At 31.5% G+C, this 27358-nt stretch overlaps 4 protein-coding genes across 5 annotated transcripts; 2 read left to right on the top strand and 2 right to left on the bottom strand.

Annotated features, from left to right (window-relative positions):
- Positions 1-305: 305 nt before the first annotated feature.
- On the top strand, positions 306-1291 carry LOC114379418 (protein GRIM REAPER-like). The gene has a single exon (XM_028338068.1). The coding sequence runs from the start codon at positions 511-513 to the stop codon at positions 985-987; it is 477 nt and encodes a 158-aa protein (XP_028193869.1). The 5' UTR covers positions 306-510; the 3' UTR covers positions 988-1291.
- A 2545-nt stretch (positions 1292-3836) lies between these two features.
- Positions 3837-7794, top strand: LOC114378282 (50S ribosomal protein L3-2, mitochondrial-like). The gene is made up of 6 exons (XM_028336852.1): positions 3837-4005; positions 4097-4400; positions 6284-6493; positions 6780-6884; positions 7010-7123; positions 7455-7794. The coding sequence occupies exons 2-6, from the start codon at positions 4104-4106 to the stop codon at positions 7626-7628; spliced, it is 900 nt and encodes a 299-aa protein (XP_028192653.1). The 5' UTR covers positions 3837-4005; positions 4097-4103; the 3' UTR covers positions 7629-7794.
- Positions 7795-10815: 3021 nt separating this feature from the next.
- Positions 10816-17205, bottom strand: LOC114377899 (putative RNA-binding protein YlmH). Of its 2 annotated transcripts, none has more exons than XM_028336369.1 (10): positions 16941-17205; positions 16285-16394; positions 15928-16059; positions 15768-15841; positions 15564-15669; positions 14327-14395; positions 14023-14087; positions 13848-13946; positions 11238-11337; positions 10816-11159 (listed from the first exon to the last, which is right to left on the bottom strand). In XM_028336369.1, exons 1-10 carry the CDS (start codon positions 17095-17097, stop codon positions 11130-11132), a joined length of 942 nt encoding a protein of 313 aa, XP_028192170.1. In that variant the 5' UTR covers positions 17098-17205; the 3' UTR covers positions 10816-11129. The 2 variants fall into 2 exon arrangements, with proteins under 2 accessions (XP_028192170.1, XP_028192169.1); XM_028336368.1 differs by having other exon boundaries at positions 10816-11133; positions 16941-17204.
- A 2343-nt stretch (positions 17206-19548) lies between these two features.
- On the bottom strand, positions 19549-24845 carry LOC114380202 (proton pump-interactor 1-like). The gene is made up of 8 exons (XM_028339175.1): positions 24596-24845; positions 23594-24010; positions 22470-22655; positions 22181-22360; positions 21877-22071; positions 20960-21058; positions 20292-20819; positions 19549-20208 (listed from the first exon to the last, which is right to left on the bottom strand). Exons 2-8 carry the CDS (start codon positions 23969-23971, stop codon positions 19897-19899), a joined length of 1878 nt encoding a protein of 625 aa, XP_028194976.1. The 5' UTR covers positions 23972-24010; positions 24596-24845; the 3' UTR covers positions 19549-19896.
- Positions 24846-27358: the final 2513 nt, after the last annotated feature.

Below are 27358 nucleotides of genomic sequence, written 5' to 3'. Positions count from 1 at the left end.
AAAAAAACACGCAATTCAAGTTCCAGAACATATTAAGAAGCTCCATAAAATTAGTTTCTAAGAAGCTTAATTATGCGTCGTGACAAATGTTAATTTCTATGGGTGATCTGAAGTAGTATTAAGCTAGCTACGGATTTCAGTATAAAGGAAAAGATAGTATTGATTATTTACGACTTAATTTTGCATCTGCACTTTTTTGTCCTTTAATTATTTAATGAACTTCGAAGCTTTCTTAAATCATCAGCAATAACAGGTTAACTTGTTTCATTATTTACATTAATTAAATAGCAGGATCTTGCTTGCACAACAATTATGCTCAAACCGAGAATTTAGATGAATCTTTCTCTCATTCAACCTTGCAATTGCAAGCAACAAGTTTTCGTCCCCTAAGATCATGGAGTATTTCTCGAGGAGCTGAACTTTAAATTGCACACACACATTCCCTTAATCATCACAAACTCTAGTTATAGCAAGTAAGTAGCAACAACCTCAAGCTCATATATCATCACTATGGCCAACACAATCCTAAACCTCACAACAATTATTATTCTACTCATCTCTTTGGCTCTACACAATTCCCACTTTGTTGTTTCTTCAACTGATATAGATCAAGATCATGACTTTAATGAAGAGGAAGAGGAAGAGTATGTTCTAGACACTCCAATACCCCATCTAGGACCAAGAAGCAGGTTCTTGGCGACCATAATAAAGAAAGGAAGACAGTGTGATCGTGAGACTAATAATATATGCAACGGGGTTCGAGCGAACAAGGGGAGAGACCTTCTTTTCTGCTGCAAGAAGCATTGCCGCAATGTTCTTAGTGACAAGAACAACTGCAGTGTGTGTGGCAACAAGTGCAAGCAAGGAGAAAGATGCTGCAATGGGGTTTGTACCAATGTTTTATCCAATGTGCGCCACTGTGGCAAGTGCAACAAGCAGTGTTCACCTGGAGATTCATGTGGGAATGGAGTTTGTGGCTATGCATGAAACTGATGTAAGAAAGTTATTGAAAGGTTAGGGCCTTATGATCCATATATTATATAGCAGTTTGAGACATTAAAGGATTCCACATTACAGCCATTGTAGTTTTTGTCACATTCTTAGCCTATTAATAAAGGGATAGAAGGATTGGATTGGGTTGAATTTTTATGTGGTCCCAAATTTAAGTGTACACATTTTAATTGTGTCAAGTGCTTAGTTTGATCTGTTTAGTTTGTCTTCTTGATAGTTGTTGTTACTATGGTTGGTCTACTCTTCAAATTAATAACAGATTACCGATGGTTGGCTTCTATATAGTTACATACTTACATATATATGTTCATGAAGATACAGATTTGCATGTCAACTAAGTTTAATTAGTATTAGCTTACATGTAAATGAATTGTGGATTCATGTCTATATATTATCATTCAAGTGCATTGATAACATTATTGTCTCATGACGATCAGTGTGAAAGCTTCTTTCAAAATCTTTGTAGCCTGCAAAGTTGAGTGATTCAGACACTCAGTTATGACATTAGATAAAATGACAAAAGGCTTTGGGAAGAACTACATCTACAAACGGCTGATTGTGAATATTTGTAAAATCAATTTTGATTAGAATTGATTATAAAATGAAACAATTTATATTTGAGTATTTTTATTCTAGAAGTAAGTTAGTAATGAAATTATTTCTTAATCCAGAATCAGTTTCCAATATGGGACAAACATACAAATACAAATATTTATCTAAAAGTTACTCCAAGGAATTTGGACAAAAAATAGTATGATTTTCAAGTCACTGGCCTCACAAACATTACTTTTACATCCTCAAAATATATACTGTTTTTTTTTTTTTGGGGGGGGGGGGGGGGGGGGGATTATTCACTTGCTCTTCTAAACAAACTCTTTTGGAAATGGTCTTTTTTTTTTTTGTGACCAACAAGAGTTATAAGGTAGAAGTCAATTACACTCTCGATTATGGAATCTTCGTCAAGTGTTCTACTTGCGCAATGCTTCACGGGGCTTACACTCACTTCGATTATTTCTGTTTAACTCAGTTAACTCCTAAAAAAAGTTGACAAAGATTATGTATGTGCTAGCCAATTTCCTAAAAACGTGTTGACCTTGAAAGTTCACCCAAAATTTAGATGGCTAGTTGTCTAATGTCAAATAATAACATTGTCTCACCCCTTCGGTTCTCTTTAAATTCAATTTTACCCCTTAATTAGTCATTTTCTGGTAGTTGTTATATAGTAAAAAAGGGACACATTTTTATATTGATTATATGTATATTTGATGTAAAAAAATGTTGCATTTACATTAGTCATAAGCATAATTAATGTAAAAATCATAAACCTATCTTTGAGTACAATCGAACCTTCATAGAGATAAAAAAATATTACATTTCAATTTTACGAGACGAATAACATATTAGAAATTTTGTAATGATAAAAAACATTAATTGTCAAAAAACAAAAAATATATTTTAATCTATAACATATTTTATGAATTTGCTAACGTAAACTCACTTAGTTTTTAGAAGAAATACACCAACAAATTACATCCATGTTTATTTTAAGAACAATTATAATAATAATTTATTAACATAATCATTCGAAAAAAATTAAGTGAGTATATGTTAAGGAAAAAATCCCAAGATATTTGTTAATATACACTTTTTTAAGAGAGTATCTTAAGAAATTAAACTGATGCATTTTAAGATTAATTATAGTTATAATTTATAATTTATTAACATATTTGTGTTCTCATTGTTCCACTTTCTCTAAATTAGCAAGTCTTTTTATTTGTGTTCTCAATACTCCACTTTTCTCCGTCTCTTGCATTCACTCTCACTTGAACTTTGCTCTCTAACATTAACATGCATCTAGTGAATCTTTTTACAATTTTAATAACAAACCCAAAGATTTAACTATTGATAAATATCAAAACTAATTTTATATATGAAAAGAGATTAAATTACATCCATATAACTTTAATAACTATTACAACAATCTATAACAATCTACAACAATAATATTTCTTTTTAACTCACACTTGGATTGAAAACAATTTCTTTCATATATATCACATATACAAAATTTTATAGTAATTTAAAATCATCTCTTAACTCATTTATATATATATATATATATATATATATATATATATATATATATATATATATATTAAAATCGATGTAATATAAATATTTTCAAATATATTAAAATATAAATTATTTGATTATTTTATTACTATTGTTCAATTTTGACACAAATAATATTGATAATATGTAGATATAATTTAATAATTAGATTAATAAAAGTCACATTCTATATCGAATTATAAAAATAATATAATAACTAGTTACACCAATTTGATTTCTCCTCTCTCTATATTATCTTCAAAATTCAAATATACTTCTAACATGTATTTGATATATTCCTCTTATACTTTTAAATTTTAACATTAACTGAATTATTTATTTTAAATTAACAATATATCATTTTAATATTTTTAATTTTAAATTGAATATCAATACTTTTTTAAAAAAATTATCAATAATTAAAAATGATAATATATCATCATATAAATTATTTATCATAAATCTAAAATATAATTTATAAATACCCAAATATTTATCAATTACATATTTTAATTATAGTATACTTTACATATTCAAAAATATTTATTAACTATAAATTTTATTTGTATAAAATATTTATCCTGTGCAAGCGTGCAATGTATTAGTACATTCTAAAATATTATTAATACATGATTTTTTTTTAAAATGTAGTAATACATTTGTAATTTGCTGGTATATTTATTATTGTAATACTGTAATTTGTAATTGAATCTATTATTCATCACTCAAAGCCCTAAACCCCGAAGCTCCGTCTAGAGTGTCACCTTTGCCAAGGGTTAGGGTTTTTCCGTACACTGTCGCATATCAATCAAATCGTGCGAGCTAGAGAGCTGGGTTCTGCGATCTCCTTTTCCATCATCGTCATCATCTTCATCTCACTGGGTAAGCGCAATGCTATCCCTCGCATTTCCATTTTTTCGATTCCCTTCGTTTCACGCGGATCCATTTCGGTTTCTATTTCTATTTTCTACAGCTATGCCATGCTCGCCCTTTCGAGAGGCCTCGTTTCTCGTCTGCAACGTGTCGCCGTCGATTCGCAGTTGTCGCTCCGATTTCTGAGCTCCGATGCGGCGGCGATTCGGTCTCGGATAATAGAACCGAAGCCCAGTGCGATGACCCCTAATTCCAAGCGAACTGGGCTTATTGCGGTGAAGTGTGGAATGAGCGCGCTATGGGATAAATGGGGTGCTAGAATTCCAATTACTGTGCTTTGGGTGGATGATAACATTGTGTCTCAGATTAAGACCCCAGAGAAAGAAGGTTTCTGTGCTCTCCAGGTACCTCTCTTCTCTTCTAGCTTCCATTTCTTAAACCCTATATCTGCCTTCTTTTCCTTAATACTGTACTTGTTGGATGTAGCTGAAATTAAAAGTTTACCTTAGTAAACATCAAATATAGATTTATAAAGAATGGTTGCGATTGGAAACAGTGAATATCTGTAGTTTGCTTTTCCTGGATTCACATAAACAGCAAATTTTGGGCCTTGAAGTCATGATCTCAGATAAATGAGAAAAAATTTTATGGTCAATCCAAGGCCAATGTTTTTTTAGTTCTAGATGATGTAGTTTCCAGTACTAGCGTGTAAGTTCAATGAAACTGGAAACTACATCATCTAGAACTAAAAAAACATTGGCCTTGGATTGACCATAAAATTTTTTCTCATTTATCTGAGATCATGACTTCAAGGCCCAAAATTTGCTGTTTATGTGAATCCAGGAAAAGCAAACTACAGATATTCACAAGGAAGCAAAGGGATTTTGCTTAAGTACTAGCGGGAGTTCAATGAAACTGTATACATGAACGCATGTGTTTGAATGCACAAGGAAAGAAATGAGAAGAAAATCAGAGCCAACACTCAGTTGGTGCAGTCATTACTGATAGTCACACTAGTCTTCATTAATGAATTGCAATCTAGAAATACATACTGTGCTTAGGGTACTCAATATAAAGTTCGGAATATTAATTTGACAAGCAGAGAAAAAAGGTAGACAGAGAAGAAGAGACAACAGTGTACCTGTACCTAATATACAAGCTCCAAGTCCAGCCCCATGAACAAAGAAGTGTGAGTTTCAATTAACAATACAAGCAGCAGATGAATAGTATCTGAAGTAGAAAACAAACCAATAACATGGGTTAATGTTAATATGTTATGGAGAAACCAAAAATATTTTGCATAACAATTATTTAAGAAGTTATGATGTGATAATATATAGTTAAAATATTCCTTACTAACGCTAAATCAAACTTAAATCTATTAACCAATCACATAAATATATATCTAATTGCATTGTAGCAGATGAATTTGCACCTATTAGCTTTAGTTATATGGGTAATTGGTGTTTAACATTAACAATGCATTAAGTGCTAGAATTAGATATTTGTCACTTCATTTCATCGATACATTTATCATTTATGTATTTTATGTAATGTATATCAGATAGAATTATTGGAGATGAATTTGCACCCGTTAGCTTTAGTTATCTAGGGAGTTGGGATTCAACCTTGACATGACATTAAACATTTAGAGCTTAATATTCTTCAGTATTCTATAGTAGTTTCTGGTTTGTTCTCTATGGTTCCAAGTCACATGCCTCTTGTCTCTTCCTAAAATTGCAATGCATATAACTTTTTCTTACTCGTACTTAAGCAAAATCCCTTTGCTTCCAAAGTTTGCCTTACTCCTACTTAAAGATATTCACAGAGAAAGAAATTCAGTTTGGAGTGAAAATCCCCAATAGAAAGAAACTCTAAGATGGTTATAATGACTCTTGTGCCCTGATGTTAGTGAAGACACAAAGAACCAGAAGAAATGAAGAATAGTTGAGAGAACTGGTCTACTGTAGGAGATGAATTTAGAGGCAAAGCAGCCTTGCAAAGATGATTTGGGTACATAAACTATTTCTGATTGTTTGTGTATTTTGATCTTAGATTGTTTTGAGTTTGGTTGTAACTTATAACAAAATTTGATTAAAAATCTGTTCATACTACTGATCTGGTTTAAGAAATCAGATTTGGGTTATTAAACTGTTTAAAAAGTTTGGTTATTTTGTGGTGTGGTTCAATTTAGCTATGGCTTGGTTTTTATAGTAGCATAAACTTTTCAAGTGTATGTGTGTGTGTTTCTAACTATAGACTTATTTGCTACTTTGTTTCTAGTTAGATTGGTTGTGGACACAAGAAGGATAAACATTTGACCAAGCCTGAAGTGGGTCATTTTAGGGCTCAAGGAGTTCCAATGAAGAGGAAGCTTAGGGAGTTTCCAGTGACAGAGGATGCACTACTTCCTGTGGGAACATCACTTAATGTTCGCCATTTTGTTCCAGGCCAGTTTGTTGATATATCAGGAATAACAAAAGGAAAAGGTTTTCAGGTGTTTTTCTCCTTCCTTCATATTAAATATTGATTTTACTCTTCTTTTTTTTAAAAAAAAAAATCTATTACTTTGTGTATGTTTGTAAGTTTATGCATGTATTTGTGTCTGCATTTGTATATATTATCAAGTTATTTCCCTCTTATTTTATTTAGATTTTGTGTGTGCCTGTGGAGAATCCTTCAATGTGAGTAAATCAGACACAGAAAGGGTTCCTGACTTCCAGTTTTGTGGACTTAAGTCTCAAATTATGAGTGTCGATTTTAAATGTCTTTTTTGTTTCCAGGGTGTGATGAAGCGGCATGGATTTTCAGGAGGGCCAGCATCCCATGGTGCTTCATTGGCCCATCGAACACTTGGTTCTGTAGGTCATTTAACTAGTCATGGAAAGGTAAGTACTCTATTAGATTGGTATGTTTGTTGAGATATGTTTGTCTAGTTCCTTGAATAAGTTCTAATTTGCTTACAATAATATTTCTCTGATAGTTTTAAATATTTTTTTCTATTACCCTTCAGGTTTTTAAAAATAAAAAGATGCCTGGGCGAATGGGAGGAGACCAAAGAACTGTTAAAAATGTATGGGTCTACAAAATCGATCCAGCAAGGAATTTAATGTGGGTGAAAGGCCAGGTAAATTCTTTTTTCTATTTTTATTATCACATTCTGATTGGAGCTAAAAAAGGCAAGAACCATCTGTTTATTACATCAGACACTTGAGCATCCCACTTAATTCTTTTTTTAATATTGCTAAAGAAATTTCAATATATGTTTGAGCCAAAATTACTTGTGTAAATTTTGCATAAGAATTTGGGACCGTTAGTATGTAATCATAGATGGATCAGTAAGTATTCAGCCTGCTTTTTAGTGGTTGATTTGCAACTTCTTGGTTGACAATTGGCCACTAACTCCCCAAAATAATTGGTTTTGAGCTTTATTATTGACTGCATATTTCTGTTTGTAGGTCCCAGGAGCTACAGGGAACTTTGTTTTTATAAAAGATGCTGTCTATGAAAAACCTGACATATCTCTACTTCCTTTCCCAACTTACTTTGTCCCAGAAGATGAAGATACTGATAATTTGAAGCCATTGGTTGCTGAGCTTGGGGATGTGGATCCATTTATGGTTACTGATTAAAGAGTTAGTTTTCATGCCAGGTTCACTTTTGCCGTCATGTTTTCTCGGAATATAGAATGGTAAATGAGATTTGAGGAACCAACCGAGGATGATTTTTTACTTTTCTTTTTTGGCAGCTTTAGGGTTGTTTACAACATTGATCAAATCTAAATTAAGATTGGGTAAAGCGTGGTTTTCTTGGAATCCTACAAATAAGTGTGGAGATTTGGAATTAATGAATCATGATGTTTTATTCTTATTGAATCGGTTTCCTTTTTTAGGCAATTTAATTGGCGGCATTGTACATGCAGTGAACATAACTTTTAACCCATTTTACTAGATCTTTCCGATTGTGATAATAATTTTGAAAGGACTGTCTTTCCTAGTAAAATTGTTATTTTAGGTCCAGGTGCTATTGGTTCAATGAAAAAATGAATACACCCAAGAGCTCATAGTCAATAGGTCGTCAAATGTTACATATTGTACAATCTATTCTTGTGGGTAAATTTAGCATTGCCGTAGTTTTGATTTAGGGGGATTATGAAGATATCTTATGTTTTAAGCTTTTTTTTTCTAATTTATATCAGTGACTTTTCTTTTGAAATTCATTAAAATAATTTTTAGCTTATTAGTTTAACGGTTAAATGCTGTCACATGATAAGAAAAAAAATATAAAAAGTTGTCATATGATAAGAAAATGTATTAAATAAGAAATGCTAGGACATTCATTAGCACAGGTGAAAGGACTAAAATGTTCTTTATCTTTTTTTTAAATATGGATTATCAATTCATATGATTTTTGTTTTTAATTTTTAATTATTTAAAAAATAATAATTAAAAAATTAAAAATTATTTTTTTATGAAAAACTTACGGATTATTAATTTGTATGAGTTTTTTTAAAATATTTTTTATTTTTTTTTATTTTTTAACATGTTATTGAAATTATTTTTTTTTTATGTTAGTAATAGTTTTAGCAATTTTATAAATATTAATTTGGTAATATTATTTAAAACATATTAAACAATCACCAAACTTCACCTATATCTTTAACAAAGCATGTGCACCACTGCCAACAACAAGCGTGCACCAATGGAAGGTAAAATAAGCAAGTTTCAGTTAGGGAGTGAAATTTTACAAAAACAAAAAGACACCACAGAAATGAATAAAGGAATATGTTATTTATAACCCAAAATGTGTATAAGGGCAGTTTTGACATTTTGGGAAACTGCTGGGTGTACCAGCAAAAAAGCTGGGTGCCCAAAGCAGTTCCCATGTACTTTAGAACTTGTTGGATTTTATTAAAGGATAGGCTTTCAACATTGATGGTAATGGATATGCAAAAGATATGTTTTGTATAACATATAGGTTAAATTGGAAATTTGATTAGATCCAAAATATCTCTGATCTAATCAAAACATTGGAAATTTGATTTTCAATTCAGTTTTTAGATGAAAATTGTAGATTTTTGGTTAAAGTTCATAAATTAATGTCATTTGTCAAAATTATAAGTGTCGGATTTGATTCTTCTTGCTTTTTTTATTTTATTTTAGCTCACATACAAAAGCAAATTTACATTGTTTGGTCTTTACATTGAGAAAAGATTTATGCTTTGACTGTTATTTACTTTTCATATTTATTCATATATGAAAAACAACACTCACCAAATGAGTGTAACTCAGTTTACGATACATGTTGAGTTTATGGGAGGACATGAGTTCAATTCCTGCATAAATACTCTTGGAAAAGGAAGAAAAATCTTAAATGTGATTAAACTTTAAACTGAGTGATTATGATTATTAATAAAAAAAACACAATTATAACTTCAATAAACAAATAAGGATTTATTTGTAAATATGTTTTTATGTAAATATTAAAATGTAACTTTTTATATAAAAAGAATAAAATAAAGTGTTATTTTTAATTTAACCTAATTTATAATTGAGCAAATTCAGCTAAGCATCTCACTTGGTTGAACCTTTTAAAACAAAGTGGCGTCATACATTGGAACTGATTCTCGATTTTCAGCTTTTGAAAGAGTGTTTAAAACATACTTTCTCTCTATCTATTTATTTAAAATTTATTGAAAATTACAAAATAAAAAGAGAAAAACATTAGATATAATGTGGGATCCATCCAATTTTATCATTTTTAATAAATTTTAATCAAAGAAAGTGTAGTTAAGAGTGTTAGAGTGTGTTTCTAGTATTTTTCTTTGACAGATGGTTGCTCGCAAGGCCATGACTATAGTTAAACTATCAGCAAAATTAAATGTGATCACATGGCACCATGCATTCAAAGAAGCTAATAGAGTGGATGATCTAGCTAATTCAAAACAAGAAATGATTGTTTATGAACAAGTTCTCAAATTCATAAGAAAGGCTTTTGTAGTTGATCTATCTTTTGAGGATATATGTTGTAATAGCTAGTTTGGACGGATAGCTCCAACAAAAACAAAATCTTTTAAAGAATGCTCATTGATATTACTCAATAAGATCACTAGGTATCCTCTTTCTGGGCTTAAAGTGAACATCAATAGTCTTGAAATGGAGGAAGTAAAAGTATTAGAAGATGAATTGATGAAGGACTAAAAGGGTATTGACTTTTAGCTTGAGAGGAGTTGTTACTAGATCAAGGTTAAAGTACAAGAGGACATTAATATGAAGATGATCTCACTTGTGAAAAAGGATAAGGGAGGTAACTTGAAGATCATAAAATTAAACCAATTTCTAGATTAGGATTGGTTGTTGTTTTTGGATCTTTGTTATTGGGCCTGTTGTTGGACTTTAAGTTTTTTGTTTCAGGGTGTTGCTAGATGCACCTGTCATATTAGTTGTGCACCCCACATTAAAATAAAATTCCAAAAATATCCTTAAATGTTTTCTGCTTCTACGGACTGGTTAATCCGTACAGATTGTTTTAGTAAGACCTATTATGTTGTTTTTGGCCTTTTATTAGTTATATATATTAGCCTTCTCATTAGTATTAATATGATAGGTTCTTATGAGTTATGACACATGTAGAGGACCAAGCTAATTGGGAGTGTTTCTCCTTGGTTCTTTCGTGAAACTTTGATTCTCATCAAAGAATTCCATTTTTTGTGACAGAACTACCTTAATTCATCAATTCATTCAAATTGTGATGCTATTCTTCGATCCTCTTATCTTAATCCATCTTTTTCTTTTTCTTAATTTTGTTAAAATTTCCAAATTGATGATGCTGAAATTTGATTCATATTAAGGTTTCATCATCAAGGTTCTGTCTGTACAATTTTTTTCTATCTTCATAACTGTTATGCGAGGCTAAGCAAATCTTTCCACAAAAAATAAAAGCATGTCGTTTTAGACAGGCTACGGCTGTGTTGGTTTAAAGTTTGAAAAGTATGTTTGTGAAATCCAATACACAAATGAAGAAAGAAAAAGTTGTTACTTTGAGAGTGAAAGTACTTCTGAACTCTCTAAACTTCTACAAATACCGAATGAGCTCCACTGCAAACTTTCCTTTCTTTGTGGAGTTTATTTCTCCTATCTGATCCAAAATGAAATAAAACATACCTAAAAAGGATTAATCACATATAATATATCCAAAGTCATTCAGATAATCCAAGCCTTAATTAAGTTTTGGCAAGTTACCTTTAATCTTCCCTTGCCACTAATTGATACAATATCTCCACTCTTGAGTGTGGTTCCTTTGGTAGTAACAGGGATCCAGTTGATACGCACATCACCATTGCTACGAGCATGATATGTATAAAACACGGTTATCATAATAATATAAACAATTATTTTTTTCCATACCAAAGTGTATATGCAATGAGATTTTGCAATGAAAAGGTGCATTGCTGAAATATAAACAATATGAAGTACAGTAACACAAATTCAGTCCATTTTTATAAATATAGAGCAAAACATCTAAGCATCATCGTATCAAAAAAAAATAAAACATGCATGACAGCACCAAGAAGAATGATGGATCCAGTAATCAATTCAGTCAAGAAAGAATGGAATGAATTTAATTGAATTAGCCCTGTTTAGACAAACTTTTTTATAAGCACTTCTAAGGGAAAAAGATAAAAAGGAAAAATAAAATAAAATTCTCCCACAAGCTAAAATTAACTTATGTATAAGCTAACTCGTAAAATCTCTCATTTTAGCTTTTCGAAAAGCTAATTTTAATTTATGCATAAGTTAATTTCAACTAATGAGAGAACCTTATTTCATTTTTTTTCTTTTCTTTTTCTTCCTATAAGTACTTATCGAGAAGTTTATGCAAATATGATCGATATCAGTTGCAGTTATAAGTTGCAAGACTTCTATATTAGGCATCTCAAGGGCTTGTATCTGACATCCGGTGCCTTGAATTTCACTAATGCACAATTATTTATTGTTGGCACTTGTCTACAGTTGATACGCCAGCAATAAATTTATGATACTTTAGAGTAAAAAAGAAAAAGCAAAACAAGAAAACAAAGTATCTTCTAACTTGAACTGCTATTATATAAATTGTTGGTAGTTTACAGCTTCCACAGAAGGAGAGACAAAAGAGACATTAATTAGCAAAGTTGGCACTGCGGGGAGTGGGGGGAATCATATCTGACCAAGGTCTTGTCACCAAGAGCAAACCATATAACATGTTCATTTGCCATAATTCCCTTACGGTAACATTTGATTAATATGATTTGTTTCAAGTATAATGCTGAACTATATTGACTATACAGTTGGGTTATATGCCAAAATAGCCACAAAAGTCTCAGCAGTATTATGTGCAAGATTGATAAGTGCTGTGAATCATTACTTTTTCATTAATTTTACACAGCACTTCATCTTAATTTTCCATATTTGGTGCTTAGTTTGAGCCTTTTTGCTAAAGATTTATAGTTTTCTTGAAATTTTGTAAATAATATAGTTTTAGTTGTGTTTTGTAGAGTTTTGATGCATCAACAATGGACTTGAAGATTCTTGAAGTTTGAAGCAACCCTCTTAGCGCGCCTGCATGCACTTAGCACAAGAAGCCTAGTTTGGAAGGCCACGTGGCAAGCATCTGGTGGCTGATTGGGCAGAACTGAAGCTTGGTGTGCGTGAATTGTTTCTCCTACGAAGTATTTAGGCTAAGCACACACCTCAGGCTTAATACACAGTCACTTAGTTCAATGCTGCTTTTGCTAAGCGCGCATGCCATTATGAAGAAACGACAATGTAGCCTTCTTGGACCTATTTAAGCATCTTATTCATTGGGATTGAGGGGAATAACTCTATGGCATTGTGCATTGTGGCTCAGGCTCTTTGGGTGCCTTTGTTCTTGATTGTCAACCATTTTTCTTCATTGTCCATTGTATTTTCTTCACGTTTTTTGTCTCTCATGTTAATGAGAGGCTAATTTTTCTCATAGTTGGGGATTTGGTGTACTAGCAACTCTCATGTAATTATTCTCACTATCTCTTTAATGAACATTCAGTGTTATTACTATTTCTCTGTTCTTAATGTTAGTTTGTGGATTGATCAACCATTTGCTTATCTTGTAGTTTTCTTTTTCATTGGGAAATGCTTTAAAAACTGAGTTTTGAGAATGGTAACTAATGGGTGTCTCTTCTAGGGATAGAGTGATGTTCATTAGTCTCTTAAAGACTCTTGCTCACATCAAATCATTTAACTGCACTTCCTAAGGGATTAGGAGTGGGGTTAAGTGATTTAGCTTCTATCACTTGAGGGATCAAGGTTAGAAGATTATAGTGAGTTGAGATGACATTGGAGCTTCATTATCCCCAACTATTCAATTTAATTGTTGTTTACAACCTTTGCATTCTACGTATTCAATAAATTGCTTGTGTGAAAATCTGCCCTGTTTTACATTGCTTCTTAGTACATAGACTTTAAATTCTGTACTTATTCCATTAAACAAATTATTCCAATTACTTAGAACTTGATTTTACACAAATTGTTTAGGGCGAACTTAGTTCCTGTGAACATGATACTCAGTCTTACCGTTTATTTACTACTTGTACGATTTGGTTCACTTGCCAATTGGGTTAACAAAGACCAAGAGTACATTTCTGGATATTGGCAACATTGAAACAAAGGGGAAGAAAAACATGGAGTAAGCCAAGCAATTGGTGTGGTTAAAGCTAATCAAATTCATAGACACTAAATCTATGCACAAGTTTTTGCAATGTTCATAACTGTAGTGTGACAATCAACAATTTACAAATAAACAGAAACGACAAACATAAGTTGGAGATTTCCAACCTGATCATGTCAACTAGCTTTGACCGTGAAACTTTAAATCCAGCACTAGCTAGTGCATCAACTCTTAGTGATGCTTCTATAGTTTTGAATGATTTTGTTCTGCACAATCAACAAAATTGGTAAAGTCTGACTGACACAATTATTATGTGAAGTTGAGCCCAGGTCAATACTGCACCTTGGTGGTTCATAATCAAGAGAAATTAATGGAATCTTAGTGCAAGATACAGGAACATTACGAACCTGAATAAGAAGAAAGCAATCAGAATATATATAGTATCCAACAACTTTGCAAAACAGAAACTGCTTAAAACAATGTACTGAATTTGCTGTCTCAGGACAACAGCAGGATGTTCAATCAGACCTTTATATATTGTGAAGAATAATTCTCACACAAGGGTAAGACATTACCTTTTGTTCTGATAATTAGATGTTTACTGAGAGAGGTGAACTGTAGAAAGCATTAAGTGAAATAACATTACCTTAACCAGTGTTGACATGAGAAATTCAACGAGTTCAGGTACAACAATTATCTGAGCACCCTGTTCCCCCTGGATAACAAAGGCAACAAAGTTTAAGTTTCCTAAAATATGTGTGGGCTGGTGTACATGCACACAAGAAAAATAAACAGAACAAAAAACTAATTATTTGAATAAATACAAACAAAATGGTGAAATAAAATCAGAATGAATGCAAATGGGAAAATATAATCCAGGTCATGCCTGTAAACTTAAATTGCAGCGAACCAATCGATCTCCAACTTAGTTGCCAGCCAACTGTAGACGTCACCCTTCTTAATATTGCTTTCTTGACAGATTTGACTTTATGATTTTTTTTTTTCTTTTTGACACTGATTTGACATTTTTTATATCCGTCATATGAATAATCTTCTATTCTACACACTATTGATCTAAGTAGAAGATAATAGAAATATTGAGTCATCAAACAACAAACGAAAATCATTAACATTAGACATAAAAGCAGCATTAGACAATAATCTTTTACATATAAGAGATGACATGGAAATTAGAACAAAATCAGCAAATAAAAAACTCATAAGAAGGAAATTTTTAGTATAATATATAACAAATTGCAGATTATGATGTACTACTAAAGGCATGTCCATTAGAAGTTAATCATGTTATACAGCAGCCTTAGCTGTCCGTTGTAACTGTTCCTCAATCAGATATAAAATATGAATATGTTCTGCTGGAGGAGTGCTAGCAACACAGTTCTCCCAACACACACTCTACTATTGGTTGAAATTTATTAAAAACTACAAAATCATGAAAGAGATCATTAAATAAGATTTATAATAATGAGAACAGATGTGATTCTCAAATGTGTTTATTGATGAACCAAGGCTGTACATTTATAGGGCAGCAGTAGGTGATTGTCACAGCATCTCAAATGCACCAAGAGATAATCCTAACATCTAGATAATTACTAAAGGCTATAATTCAAATAAATGTATTTATCTAAATGTACAGCTGAATTCAAATAAATGTATTTATCTAAACTTGTAACTGAATATCACCTAATAGGACCCACAATTTTGTGTGATTTCCAAAAAATTTCAACCAATAAAAGATGCTGTGTTCAAAAGAGTATGACAGAGGTGTGTTGCTAGCATTTCTCGTTCTGCTATTAGCACCCTTTTGTGCACAGAGTGCAGTTTCAAACAGAACCTTCATGTAATAAATTTAAATGTAAAAATACCTGCAATATAATGTCTCCAAGTTTCTCCCTGACAATTCCTGTACCAAGAATTGAGCCAAGGAAGTCACCATGCGAGCAAGGTTCAAACTGGAAGTTTCCTGTAATGCTGAAAAAAGTAATATTATGTAAATATTAGCAAACATTTCTAGGAACATCAACAATGATCCGGTGAGCTTGAAATTTTTTGTAAATTACAAGATTTACCTTAATGCTGAAATAATATCTGGATCACTGGTCAGTTCTTCTGGATGTCCAACAGAAATCCGACAACGTTCAGCCTAGAGAATACAAGTGTTATGTCTACATATAAATTCAGATTACTTATGTATCAAGGGTACTGAAAAGCACTTATCTGGATATTTACCTGAGGGTAACCTCCTTGAGCAATTGCTTTCACGTCTGCTAGTTTTTCCAAAACTTGCATAGATTCCTTTAACACTGGAGGGGTTAGAAAATCTGTATGGAGAATCTCTCGCTTTAATGATGCTCGTCTAGCCTACAACAAATGGACAACAATCAGAGAAAAACAAGTCAGGGATTAAATAATGATTTATAGGGTAAGATTTTAAGACGGAATGGTCAAAAGGGCCTCAATATTTTTGACACAGACAATAAACATCAAACTTTCAAGTAGGGATAAAAAGGAGTTCCAAGGTTGTTCATGCCATGTGTAAGGTAATGATGTTTATAGACTAGAGACCATGGAAAAACAAGAAAGTACCATCTCAAGAATATGTTTTACTTCTTTCGTTACACTTCTTTCTCCTACTCCTTTGAGTAACAAGTCAACTTCTCCCTTTAGAGCTTGTACTGTCTGGCTTACACCTGAAGCTGCACTTCATAAAACATTAAAAATGTGAAACTGGATCATGATTAATTGAGTCGCCAACAATCATGCATACTTTACTGAACTAGCAGCTCAAAAGTGGAGAAAGAATTCATGAATACTGCTTTGTTATCACCCAGTAAACCTCTTTTCTAACAGATGATCAAACAATAATAATACCTCAAATTAATCGTAGTTTAGGGAAGGGGCATTTACAGGATTTAAATGAAAGTTATCTAGTCAAAACCATTACTAGAATATCTGACATGTACATTACCACTGACACTAATAAGTACTCTAGATGACACTAGAACGGTCTGTTAATTTATGCACCTCAAAATTAAAATAACAGGGTATTATTCGTATTCTTGTATCGGGTCAAAGAACACAATTTCTCTCGCCTTCATTTTCAGCACCCACAATTTCTTTTATCAGAAAGATTGCAGTTTTAAAAGATTAAACATAATGGGTATCATTCATTTAAGATATAGGTACTTAGGGAGCACCAAAAAACTAAAGGAAAAAACAAATTAGATGAAGTAGGTGGAGACCTAAAGAAGTAGAAACGGAGAGAAGATGAGAGCAAAAGTTCCTCTGCAAAGAGAGTTTAACATTGTTGCGGAGAATATGAGAATGAGAGATAGCAAAAGCCTGAGCTGCTCTTCTAAGACACCATGTAGTTCCAAAGCTAGAGGCTGTAGCAGCCATGGGGGTTCCACCTTTACTGGGATGGGCGTGAACGTGAACTCAACACCACATGAGGAATTATGTTACACCTCCTCAAAGCTCTTCTTTTTGTTTTTTAAGATTGGAAATTGATATGTAACTGTTTTATATGACAATTAATGTCTAGTATAGGTCTTCTATATAAATTTTATGAACGAAGTGTAAGTATCAACTAATTACTTCTTATCCTAAAAAAAAACTAATTACTTCATATTTTTTTTATAAAACTATTTAATTTCTAATTTTCTAAATAATTTTTTACTTTAATTCCTTGATAAAAATATAAAAATATAATTAATGCTAATATTCCAAAATTAAAATTATACTTTTAATCTTAAATATTGGGATAAATACCAAATTTGGTATTTGAATTTGCAAAGGACTAACACGTGATTTCTCATTGATAAAAACATAAAATTTTATTTCTAAATTTATAAAGTGTGTAACAAATTCGTCCCACCATCAACCAAGTAGTAAAAAGTAAAATTTTTATGACATTTTAGTCTAAGTCAACTACATATGCAACAAACCACTAACATTTAGATTTGGTCGATTAGATTAACTGAGATATTTGACGGTGTGATGAATTTGTTGTACTTTTTGTCAATTTAAAGACAAAATTTCATTTTTTTTTCATTTTTCAGGAATTAAATGCAAATTGAAGGATGAATTTATGTATTTACCATAAGTAATATTTTAGCCTAATGCACATAATTTTTGAGTGAACCAATATAAACTATGTGTGTTATCTACTTTGTTTATACTTCTCATATAAGTGATTGTTGCATATTTACTTTAGCTTCTAAAAGATCTTTAGATCAAATAAAACTAATACATTCTATATTTGAGAAGATTTTGCAAAAAGAAATTTTAATTTCAGAAGCAACATCATAGTTTTAATAAGAAAATCAGACTCTTTGAATGGGAAGCGGATTCTAAACTTTTTTAGAAGTAATAGTTTTTATAGGATACTCAATAATAATAGAACCAACATTTATTATCTTATATGAGAAAGGAAGATTCTTCTTCTAACAAACTTTTGATATTTAAGCTTGAAGATTGAGAAAAAATATAAAAAGAAATGTGTTTTGTTTGTGCATAAAAGTTAAAAGTCAATTTAATGTCACTATTTAACTTCTAATTTTATTACTCTAATTTATTATTCAGGTTCAATTTAATCTTCTATTTGTTTTTAATTTGATCCTCTAATTTTTAAAATTAATTCAATTTCATCCTCTAGTTTTTTTTATTCAATTTAATCCTTTAATTTTTAAAATTAATTTACTTTTTGAAAAAAAAATATATTTTGTGGCGGTTCAATTTAAATCAATTTAAAAAAAATTAAAGGACCAAAATAACCAAAAAAAGAACTAAAGGATCAAATTAAATCTAAAAAATAAATTAAAAGATTAAATAATTAATTTAATCTAAAAAGTTAAAATTCACCAAAAAAAATCTCTCCTTTGGTGACTAGGGACTAACGTACCACATGAAAAAAAAAACTTTTATTTTGAGTTTATTCATCATTCATCTTTTTACTAGTGAGTGTGAGTAATATTTTTTCAACTTTTTTATATCCAAATCAATCTAATCAATTGAGATTGATTTGCTTGGGGTTGAAGATCCAAACCAAGAAAAATTCAATCCAAATCGATCTTATTAAAACCGATAGGTTCGAATAAAAATTCACTGCGAATCCAATCCAAACCATGCTCACCTCCAGTTACATACATTACTTCAATTTATAAAACATATTTCAAAATTAGAGGCAAATAAAGCTATTGGAGTAGCACATCTTCACGAATCAATTTCATCCACCATAAATTCATGGCCACTAATGACACCATTACTCTACAGTCTGCAACTCAAACCCTGATTCATGGTAGAAGGAACAACTTTGCTGGCAACAAAATTAGAAAAAGCAACGCGATCAAAATCCGCTTTGATAAGCCATTGAGGATTTCAAATAGGTGTATGCATTCGCAATATCAAAATATATTTTTTAAAAAACAATATCAAAATATAAGGTATCTTAAATTGGAGTTATGTTCTCGAATTTAAAGATTTTCTTCTATAATTTTTTTTTTAAAAATCATTTAAATTAAAAAGGCATTTTCAAACACAGCAGTGTACTAAGTCGGTATAATTTACATAAAATGACCCATTATAGCATGAACACAAATAATTACAGACATAACTAATCTAAAGTTCGAAATAATATCAAAATAACTTTAGCACATACCTAGATGTGGAGTTCAGGTATTATTTAACTCATTAAGTATCTGGTTATTTGTGCCTACATTTTGAACTTCTAATTAGTTTTTTTCATGCAAAAATTGCTCACCCTAACATTTGAACTTACCTCATTGATTATTTCCGATTGGTACCTTGTAGCCAAATGAAGACATTCACATTCTACCATCACACCTCAAGTCATGGTCACCCTCTCTAGAGAGATTTTTGTTAACCAACATGTAAAATCTATCATCATAAAGTTTTTCAGTATATCATGGTACCATTCCTATGACAAATTAACTACAGAAACAAATTCAAGCTTCCAGTAACATCTCATGAAATCTGAACAAAATTTTGTAAGTAAATAGTCAAAGCTAAATATGCATGCAGTTTCTCCCCAAAGCAGGAGCTAAGCACAACAAAGTGTGTTTGATCTACTATTCTCCCAAGAGGATGTATAGAACATGAACATAACTTATGCTACCTCACAAACCTAGCCACCCACTCAGAAAATTGGTTTCGCAGCTCCTTCCACATCTAAACTTTTCAGAAAAGATAGATGTACCCAAGCACAGCCAACAGGAGGACTAGCAAGGTGGCAGCTGCAGCCCATATCAGGTAATTGTTAGACTTCTTCCGCTTAATAATAGCTTTTGGAATCGAGTCCGGGCCTCTTGCTCGGCCCCTGGACCTGATGCCACTCTCCTTTTGGACCTTTTCCTTCACTGGTGCCGGGGCTTGGACATCATCGTTAATCTTTTCTGGCTCTGTAGCCTCGACAACTTCATCCTTCGGTTCGTCCTCAGGGTTGGCCACGGCTGCAGTGCCTGATTTCTTCTTTGCTTTCTTCTCACGGTCCTATTAAAAGCGGTTTCAGGTTTTGGAAAATGTATAACTATGGAATGAGAAAAAGAAAATGAATCAACAAACAAACAAATCACCTTAAGCTTCTTCTCAGCTTCCTTTTGTGCTCTGATGGCTGCTTTGGCTGCAGCTTTCTCTGCTAACTTCTTCTTTCTTTCCAAGGCCTGCTTTGCCTTCACAATTTCCTCCTCTCTTTTCATCTCTTTCAGCTTTGCTGGATCAATTTCAGGCTCTTTGGCAGGGGCCTCCTTTTGGGGACTTTCAAATTCATATTCATCAGTTTCTGCTACATCCTTACTCTCCAGTTTGGATTTCAAATCCCTCCCCTTGTTTTTGGAATCTTTCTGAGTGGTTTTGGATTCTTTCTGAGCAGGCAAAGTTTCTTGTGGAGAAGGCTTAGGTTCCTCCTTTGGCTGTTTTGCGGCCATTTTTGGTAATGCTTCAGCTTCAGCAGGTTTTGGTTCTTCCAGAATTGGCTTTTCATCCGGGTTCCTCATCCGTCCGTCCCGACTCAACTGTCGCATATCCAATGAGGCCAAAATTCTTTTTTCATAATCATTCCTAAATGCTTTGTCCTTGTTCCAGAGTGCCATAAATTTCTCAACCTACAATCATGGGGAAATATGAGATTCAATCACAACCATCAGAGTCAAGAAAAGCAGGAAAAAATTATCTGATGGTTAAAGTGCAATGCCATCATTAAATATTGGATAGTTACAAAGAATCAAATATTACAAGGACAAACCTCTGTCTGTGAAACTTCATCAAGAGCATTAATATCTTTCTTTGCAGCCAGCTCCCGTGCTTTGTTCAGAACCGTACGACTTTGGTAGAAATAGGTGTTCTGAACAAGAAAACATTAATGCAAATTCAGATATTATTATTCTACAGTGCTAAATCATATCACTGAAACAAACAAATTAGGTTAGTAATCATTTAAAAAATCACTAGAGATTTACATCAATGACAACATCAAGCATGTTTTTCGTGAAATTTACATCTACTACAAAATTCTACTTTACAGGGTTCATGTCAATAGTTATAAAAAATTGCCAATTTGGCAGAACTCCAATATTCTGGTTACAATGTCAACTAAATTTCTAAAGCAGCAAGTTATAGATACAAGTTTCATAAAAACTGAGATTAAATGTGGTACAAAAATGGATAAAGATAAAAGGATTAAAAACCAGAATGGAGGTCACTAAATGCTTGCTGGTAACAAAATTGAGAGAGATGAAGGTGCAAGTAACCACACAGCCATATGTTGCATTCCATCTTCAAAAATTTATCCTATCAAATGAGATGGAAATGCAAAAATAAGGTTCAAGAGTGGCAGAAGGCAAAAATTCTGCCATATACACACGCCATTGCGCCGCAATGGTGGGCCTCCATTCACAAATTGCCTATGGCGGTTGACAAAAAATCCACCATGGCAGCCCCATGGCCGCTATTTAACAATACTGGTTCAACAAAAACGATTTCAAACCTCCCCATTCTCCACCTTCTCAGCCTAACACCAGATGAAAATCAAAAACATATGTTGCATTCCATCTCACTCCATTTTGCATTCCCTGTATTCCTCATTTTCATTTTCCACCTATTCGACCAAGCACACCCTTAAAATATCACACTGCACTGCTCATACTTTAAAGTGAAACATACCCCCTCCTCGCGCTGTTTTCTTAGCTGCTGTATACTCTCAAAAGCTTTGTCCCTCTTCTGAGAAACAGCTGTCAGTTCCTCCTGTAGAGACTGGATATCCTTGTCTATGGCTTTCAGTGCATCATCAATTTGCTTGATTTTGGACCGAATTGCTTCTCTCTCTTTCTTCACTCCATCCAAATCCCCACCAATAAGCTGCAATGGAAATTAATTTCTCAAAACTTTTTGAATAATAATAGTACACATTTATTCAGAAAACTTTGGGGAAATTTCATTAGCAAAGATACAAATAAAACCATCTTACCTTAACCTGATCTTGAATGGCTTCTTTTTGCCCCATAGATTCCTGTAATTTGGCCCTCATTGCAGCATTAGCAATAACTTTCTCCCTTGTCCCCTCAAGCTGTTTGATTTCTCGGAGGATTTGTTTTTCCTCAGTCAAAGGAATGCTCTCATGCTGTATGCGGTATTGTAAACTATATATCTGAATCCATCAAAGCACACAGGAGTAGTGAGTGAAGGGAGAATAGATTGGGATTAACTAGACAAATTGACGAATGCTGGACTAAAAAGAACTCAGACTCATAACATACAACACTGTTAAGTTCATCCTCAGATGAACACAAACCACCCCGGCCGGCATTATTTGTAGTCCGCAGCTTGCCCAGTGCTTGCTGCAGAGGTCCAATCTCTTTCAATTTCTCATCCACAATACTCTGAAATTGCCTACTGTCGCCTCTTAGAGACTTGACCTGAGAAATCAACTCCACTCGTTCTGCCTGCAGCAAGACAAGATATGTAATTATGTTAGATGTTCATTGAGAAGGAATCATCATATCATGTCACTCTGCAAATACAAAACTTTGATTGTAAGGACAATCCATAGTTGAGTGAAAGGCAAAAATGCACCCTTTAGGTGCTAGGTCCCATCAATCTCAGTCAAGAGGCATCAAAACCCATACATGCCTCACGAAAGAAACATGTCAACATTAGAAAATAAATTATTTGATTTTTTTGCATTAATTGTCCATATAAAGTAGCAACTCAAGCATAACATTTATAGAAAAAATAAAATATTAAATGTTTAATTTTGTAAAACACTAAGTTGCTTGCAGCAAAGAGTCCAAAATATTGAAAATTAGTTTTTTTTTTCTTAATATTCTGACCATTTTATCTCCATTAGCATAATAGAATCACCATAGTTCTCAAATCAACCAAAAACATCATGGTAGCAAATTAGAGGTTTTTTATTTACATTCTAACAAACGCACACGGAAGTTCACACAATTATCAAGGAAAATTACACTTCCCAATACTGGTTTGTAGGAAGGGAAAAAATCTTCATTCTATCTAACACGTGTTTGCGGTTGGGGAATTTTAAAACAAAAACAAGCAGGCCGTTAGACAGCTAGAGTTTTAGGGTTTTTTAGAGTTACGAATACGACACGCATGATGCGCTGGCCTTTGAGACAATTATCCTCTGATTTTGAAATACACTAAACACAACTAAATTTTTAACAAGCAACCACAATGAAATTATTCTAAAAGTGCCTGAGTTTCAGGGATTTTTACAGTTACGACTATGACACGCATAAGGCGCTGAACTCTTCTGGGGCCTTGCTTTCGCGCCTTTGAGATGATTATCCTTTCATTTTGAAATACACTAAAAGCAGCTAATTTTTTTACAAGCAACCACAAAGAATTATTCTCAACTCACCCGCTTTGCCTTCAGTGCTTCTGTGATCTGAAAACGGGCTTGATTTTTCTTGCTAATATCTTTGTCGGACAGGTCAATTTTAGACTTGATGGTTGGATCATCATAAGGCCGCCACCTGACAAAATAAAAAGAATGAATCTGCTTAGGAGCAGGCCAATCTTCAGCAGCATCTTTCGGGGCATTCACGTCTGAAACATCATTCCCTTTCTTTTTTGCAGATTCCTCTCCATGTGTCCCAAATTTGATGGCATCCGCAGCAGCTCCCACATCTTTTTCCAGCTTGCCATTCTCCTTCTCATTCAAAACAGGTTTTCCTCCCTCAGTACCATTCTCCACTGGTCCTTGAACCATCTCAAATCCCACAACCTCACCCGCCATGACTCCAACTACAAGACAACCTCACAAAATCCAAGTAACCTAATTCCAATGCAATATAGGGAAGAATCATGAGCATATACAGTTCAATATTTTGATCCACGGGCTCGATAAGCAGGTACACAAATACTAAATCACAAATCAATAAGAAAAATTTTACGAAACATTAACCGCGTATCATTATTATCAAATAATGAAAGGCATACATATACACACAGACACATATAGCAATGTCAATTTGATCACAAACAACCAATCAGGTGAAACGACCAAAGGGATCTAAAGATTATCACTTTCATCTCAAACATGCAAATCAAACAAACCACAATCAACAAAGCTAGCAAACACGATTTAAAAAAAAAAAACATTTTTCCCAGGCCAAAATTACCTTCTTCTATGACCAAACCCAACATGCAAATCCAAATCACAGAATGAAGACAAAAACATCAGAACAAAACACCAAAAGGGCATGATCTGAAAACATAAAACAATCAAGCCACCATGGATGCATCAAGAGAAAGACAAAAACTTGGAGCCTAAAATACATCCCAAGAAACCAAAAACCACACAAGCAACGATAGAGAGAATACCCAAGTGGAGAACCAAGGGAATTACAGCAAAAAATACCTCTTTTTTCAAGAGTGTCGCCAAATTATGAGTCAGATCTCACTCTGTTGCACTTCTTTGACCTGAAAAGCCCCTCCTCCCTATGATGGCTTAAACGAGAACCAAAAACCAGTTCCAGAGAGAGAGAAAGGGGAGATGCAACCGCATACAACAGTGCCTTATTTATAGTATATACAAAAGGGGTTGGATTTTTTCAGGTTCAGCAGCGGATTTCGCACCCTCGATTTCTACAAACAGTAAAATTGTTGGACCACCGTGTATTTCTTGAAGCTGTTATTTTTAAGGATAATTTTTTTCTTTTCTAACTTTTTATGGGATATTTCAAAAATAAAATAAATCAAATTAAAATAAAGGGTTCTGGGTTTTGCAATTTTGGTTGTTTTTTTTACTTTTGGGTAAATATTTGCTCATTCCTGTTTATGGGGTCTGCGTACCTAAACCGTAGATATTTGGTAAACATAATCTTCTGAGGATTATATGGAAAGAAGTATATCAATAAAGTTTTGCTGCTTCTAAATATGCTATAATAAAATATTTATTCTTTCAACAATTTCTTTATATTTAAAAAGAAATTAAGAAAATAGGGTGTATTATCATACAAAGAGTTCTTATATTATTATCTAATTAGAAATTAAAATGTGATAAGTTTTACTTTTACAATAATCATTTTAAAAATCATATTTATTAAAATATTTGTATGATAAATAGGGGTTCAAATTCAAACCATCAAAAATAAAAAAAATAAAATTATTAAAAAAACAAAAATCAAATTAAATTGATTCTTTTAGAATTTGTTTGAATGATTTTTTCTCAAATTTATTGGTTTATTTAATTTGCGGTTTGTGTTTTTTAAACCACATCAAACGATAACACTTATATATTTTAGTGTTATATATTTTATGTAATATATATTATTTTCTTTTTTAGACAATTTTCTAAAATATGTTTGGTTTAAAATATAAAAATTTGGTAGATTTTATTATAGATGGGTTAATATATTAATAAGTTTGATAGATTATTATTAACAATTCTTTTATGTAATTTAATTTAAAAGATAAAATAATATATAAATTTTAATGAAATAATATTTTAGTAAAAATCAAATCAAACTAATCTTCAAAATATTGATTTTATTTTATATGGATTTTATTTTAAATAAAAATCAAACAAGATTAAATCATATTTATTTTATAAGTTTAGTTCATATCACTTTTTGATAATAACAAAACCGAACAAAACTGAATCACAAACACCACTACTTATAAACATTAGTATAAAACAATTTACTTTACATAGAAACTAAAGTTTTTTAAAAGAGTTATTAAAATAATAAATAATGCATATAAAAATTACTCCAATACCAATGATAATTTATCGTTAGTTGACTGTATTAAAAAAATATACTAAAAAGTATATATTTACTTTACTCTATTAAAAAATATTAAAAATGTAATTATATTTTTGGTTCTTAAGTTATTTTAAATCAATTAAGTTTATTTATTTTTAAAATAAATCAATTTTGGTATTCAATTTTCTTTTACCTAAAATGCTTAAATTTCTTAGTCAAATCTTCACAAATTATCTGACAAAAAAAATATTCACAAATTAAATTAATTAAGCAGTCTTTAGTCCAAAATTATTAATCAAAACATTAAATCTTGGCTTAAAAAATATTTTTTCCTCTTTAAATCTTATTTTCACATGTTAGTTATATTTTTTTTTTATTTCACCAAATCTAGTCTAATATTAGAAATTTGAATTTTCAATTCACTAAAAAAAGAATCATCTTGAAGGAAAGTGTTTTTAAGAATTATTATTGAACGGTAATATTTTTAGGAGTCATTCTTAAAAGAGACTAGTTTTAGAAGTTATTATCATTATATTCACGTTTTATCCTAATCATATTTATTGAGTATTTTAGTTTATTTTTATACTTTGAAATATATTTTTAATTTTAAATTTAAATTTAAGTTAATTTAATTTAACAATTAGTCGATGTGGCGTGGCATTTTTTTCATATTTTGCTAATGTGACACACATATTCTCACCTAGTGTTTAAAAACTATTTTATTTCCTAAGTCAGGTAACTTTTATTGTATTGAATATTTAATTTTATTTTTATTTACAATTTATTCTATTTTACATGCCATTATTTAAATTTATTTTAAACTAAATATTGAGAAATTTTGCAACATTTGTAATTTTTAATAAATTGACATCAAGAATTGAGATACTTTTTTTTGCACAAAAGTCAAATAGTGTTTGAGGGAGTGTTATTAGTTTTTTCTTTTCTTTAATTTAATATTATATATTGATATACTTAATATTTAAAATGTATTCTTTTTGTTACGATATCTTTATTGTTTTGTTTTTTTTTTACAATATCTTATCCTAATTTAAATTTTAAATTCCGATATACTATATAATCCTAATTTTTTATTTTTCTTTTCTACCAAATTTTAACGAATATCTTTAAAATATCAGTCAAGTAAACAATTTTTTTTATTAGTATCAAATTATTATTATTATTATTATTATTATTATTATTATTATTATTATTATTATTATTATTATTATTATTATTATACGATACAAAAATTATCCAATACTTATCTCTTTTAATCTTGTGCTCCTTTTCAAACTTTTGTTTTAATAATTTTTAGTTGGATTTTAAAAAAATTCTTATAAGACCCTTTTTTAAGTTAAAGAAAAAGACTAACCCTTAGAAAATATCCACACCCAATTGATATTATTATCCATATG

This window comes from Glycine soja, chromosome 12 (assembly GCF_004193775.1).
Source record: "Glycine soja cultivar W05 chromosome 12, ASM419377v2, whole genome shotgun sequence".
Taxonomy (NCBI): domain Eukaryota; kingdom Viridiplantae; phylum Streptophyta; class Magnoliopsida; order Fabales; family Fabaceae; genus Glycine; species Glycine soja.
Note: the sequence above shows the minus strand (reverse complement) of the source record. Positions and strands in the feature narration are given on the sequence as shown.

Bases quoted from the DNA above. Each gene is read 5' to 3' on its own strand.
- LOC114380202 (XM_028339175.1), bottom strand. From the start codon at position 23,971: ATGGCGGGTGAGGTTGTGGGATTTGAGATGGTTCAAGGACCAGTGGAG. The intron at 22,072-22,180 runs GTAAGATGGTTT...TTTCCATTGCAG, and splicing joins CCATTCAAGATCAGGTTAAG to CTTATTGGTGGGGATTTGGA. The intron at 20,209-20,291 runs GTGATTTGTTTG...CGCTTTTAATAG, and splicing joins AAGCTGAGAAGAAGCTTAAG to GACCGTGAGAAGAAAGCAAA.
- LOC114377899 (XM_028336368.1), bottom strand. From the start codon at position 17,097: ATGGCTGCTACAGCCTCTAGCTTTGGAACTACATGGTGTCTTAGAAGA. The intron at 16,060-16,284 runs GTACTTTCTTGT...CATTTGTTGTAG, and splicing joins TAAAACATATTCTTGAGATG to GCTAGACGAGCATCATTAAA. The intron at 15,670-15,767 runs GTAAATCTTGTA...TACTTTTTTCAG, and splicing joins GATATTATTTCAGCATTAAG to CATTACAGGAAACTTCCAGT.
- LOC114379418 (XM_028338068.1), top strand. From the start codon at position 511: ATGGCCAACACAATCCTAAACCTCACAACAATTATTATTCTACTCATC.
- LOC114378282 (XM_028336852.1), top strand. From the start codon at position 4,104: ATGCTCGCCCTTTCGAGAGGCCTCGTTTCTCGTCTGCAACGTGTCGCC. The intron at 4,401-6,283 runs GTACCTCTCTTC...GTTTCTAGTTAG, and splicing joins AAGGTTTCTGTGCTCTCCAG to ATTGGTTGTGGACACAAGAA. The intron at 6,885-7,009 runs GTAAGTACTCTA...ATTACCCTTCAG, and splicing joins ATTTAACTAGTCATGGAAAG to GTTTTTAAAAATAAAAAGAT.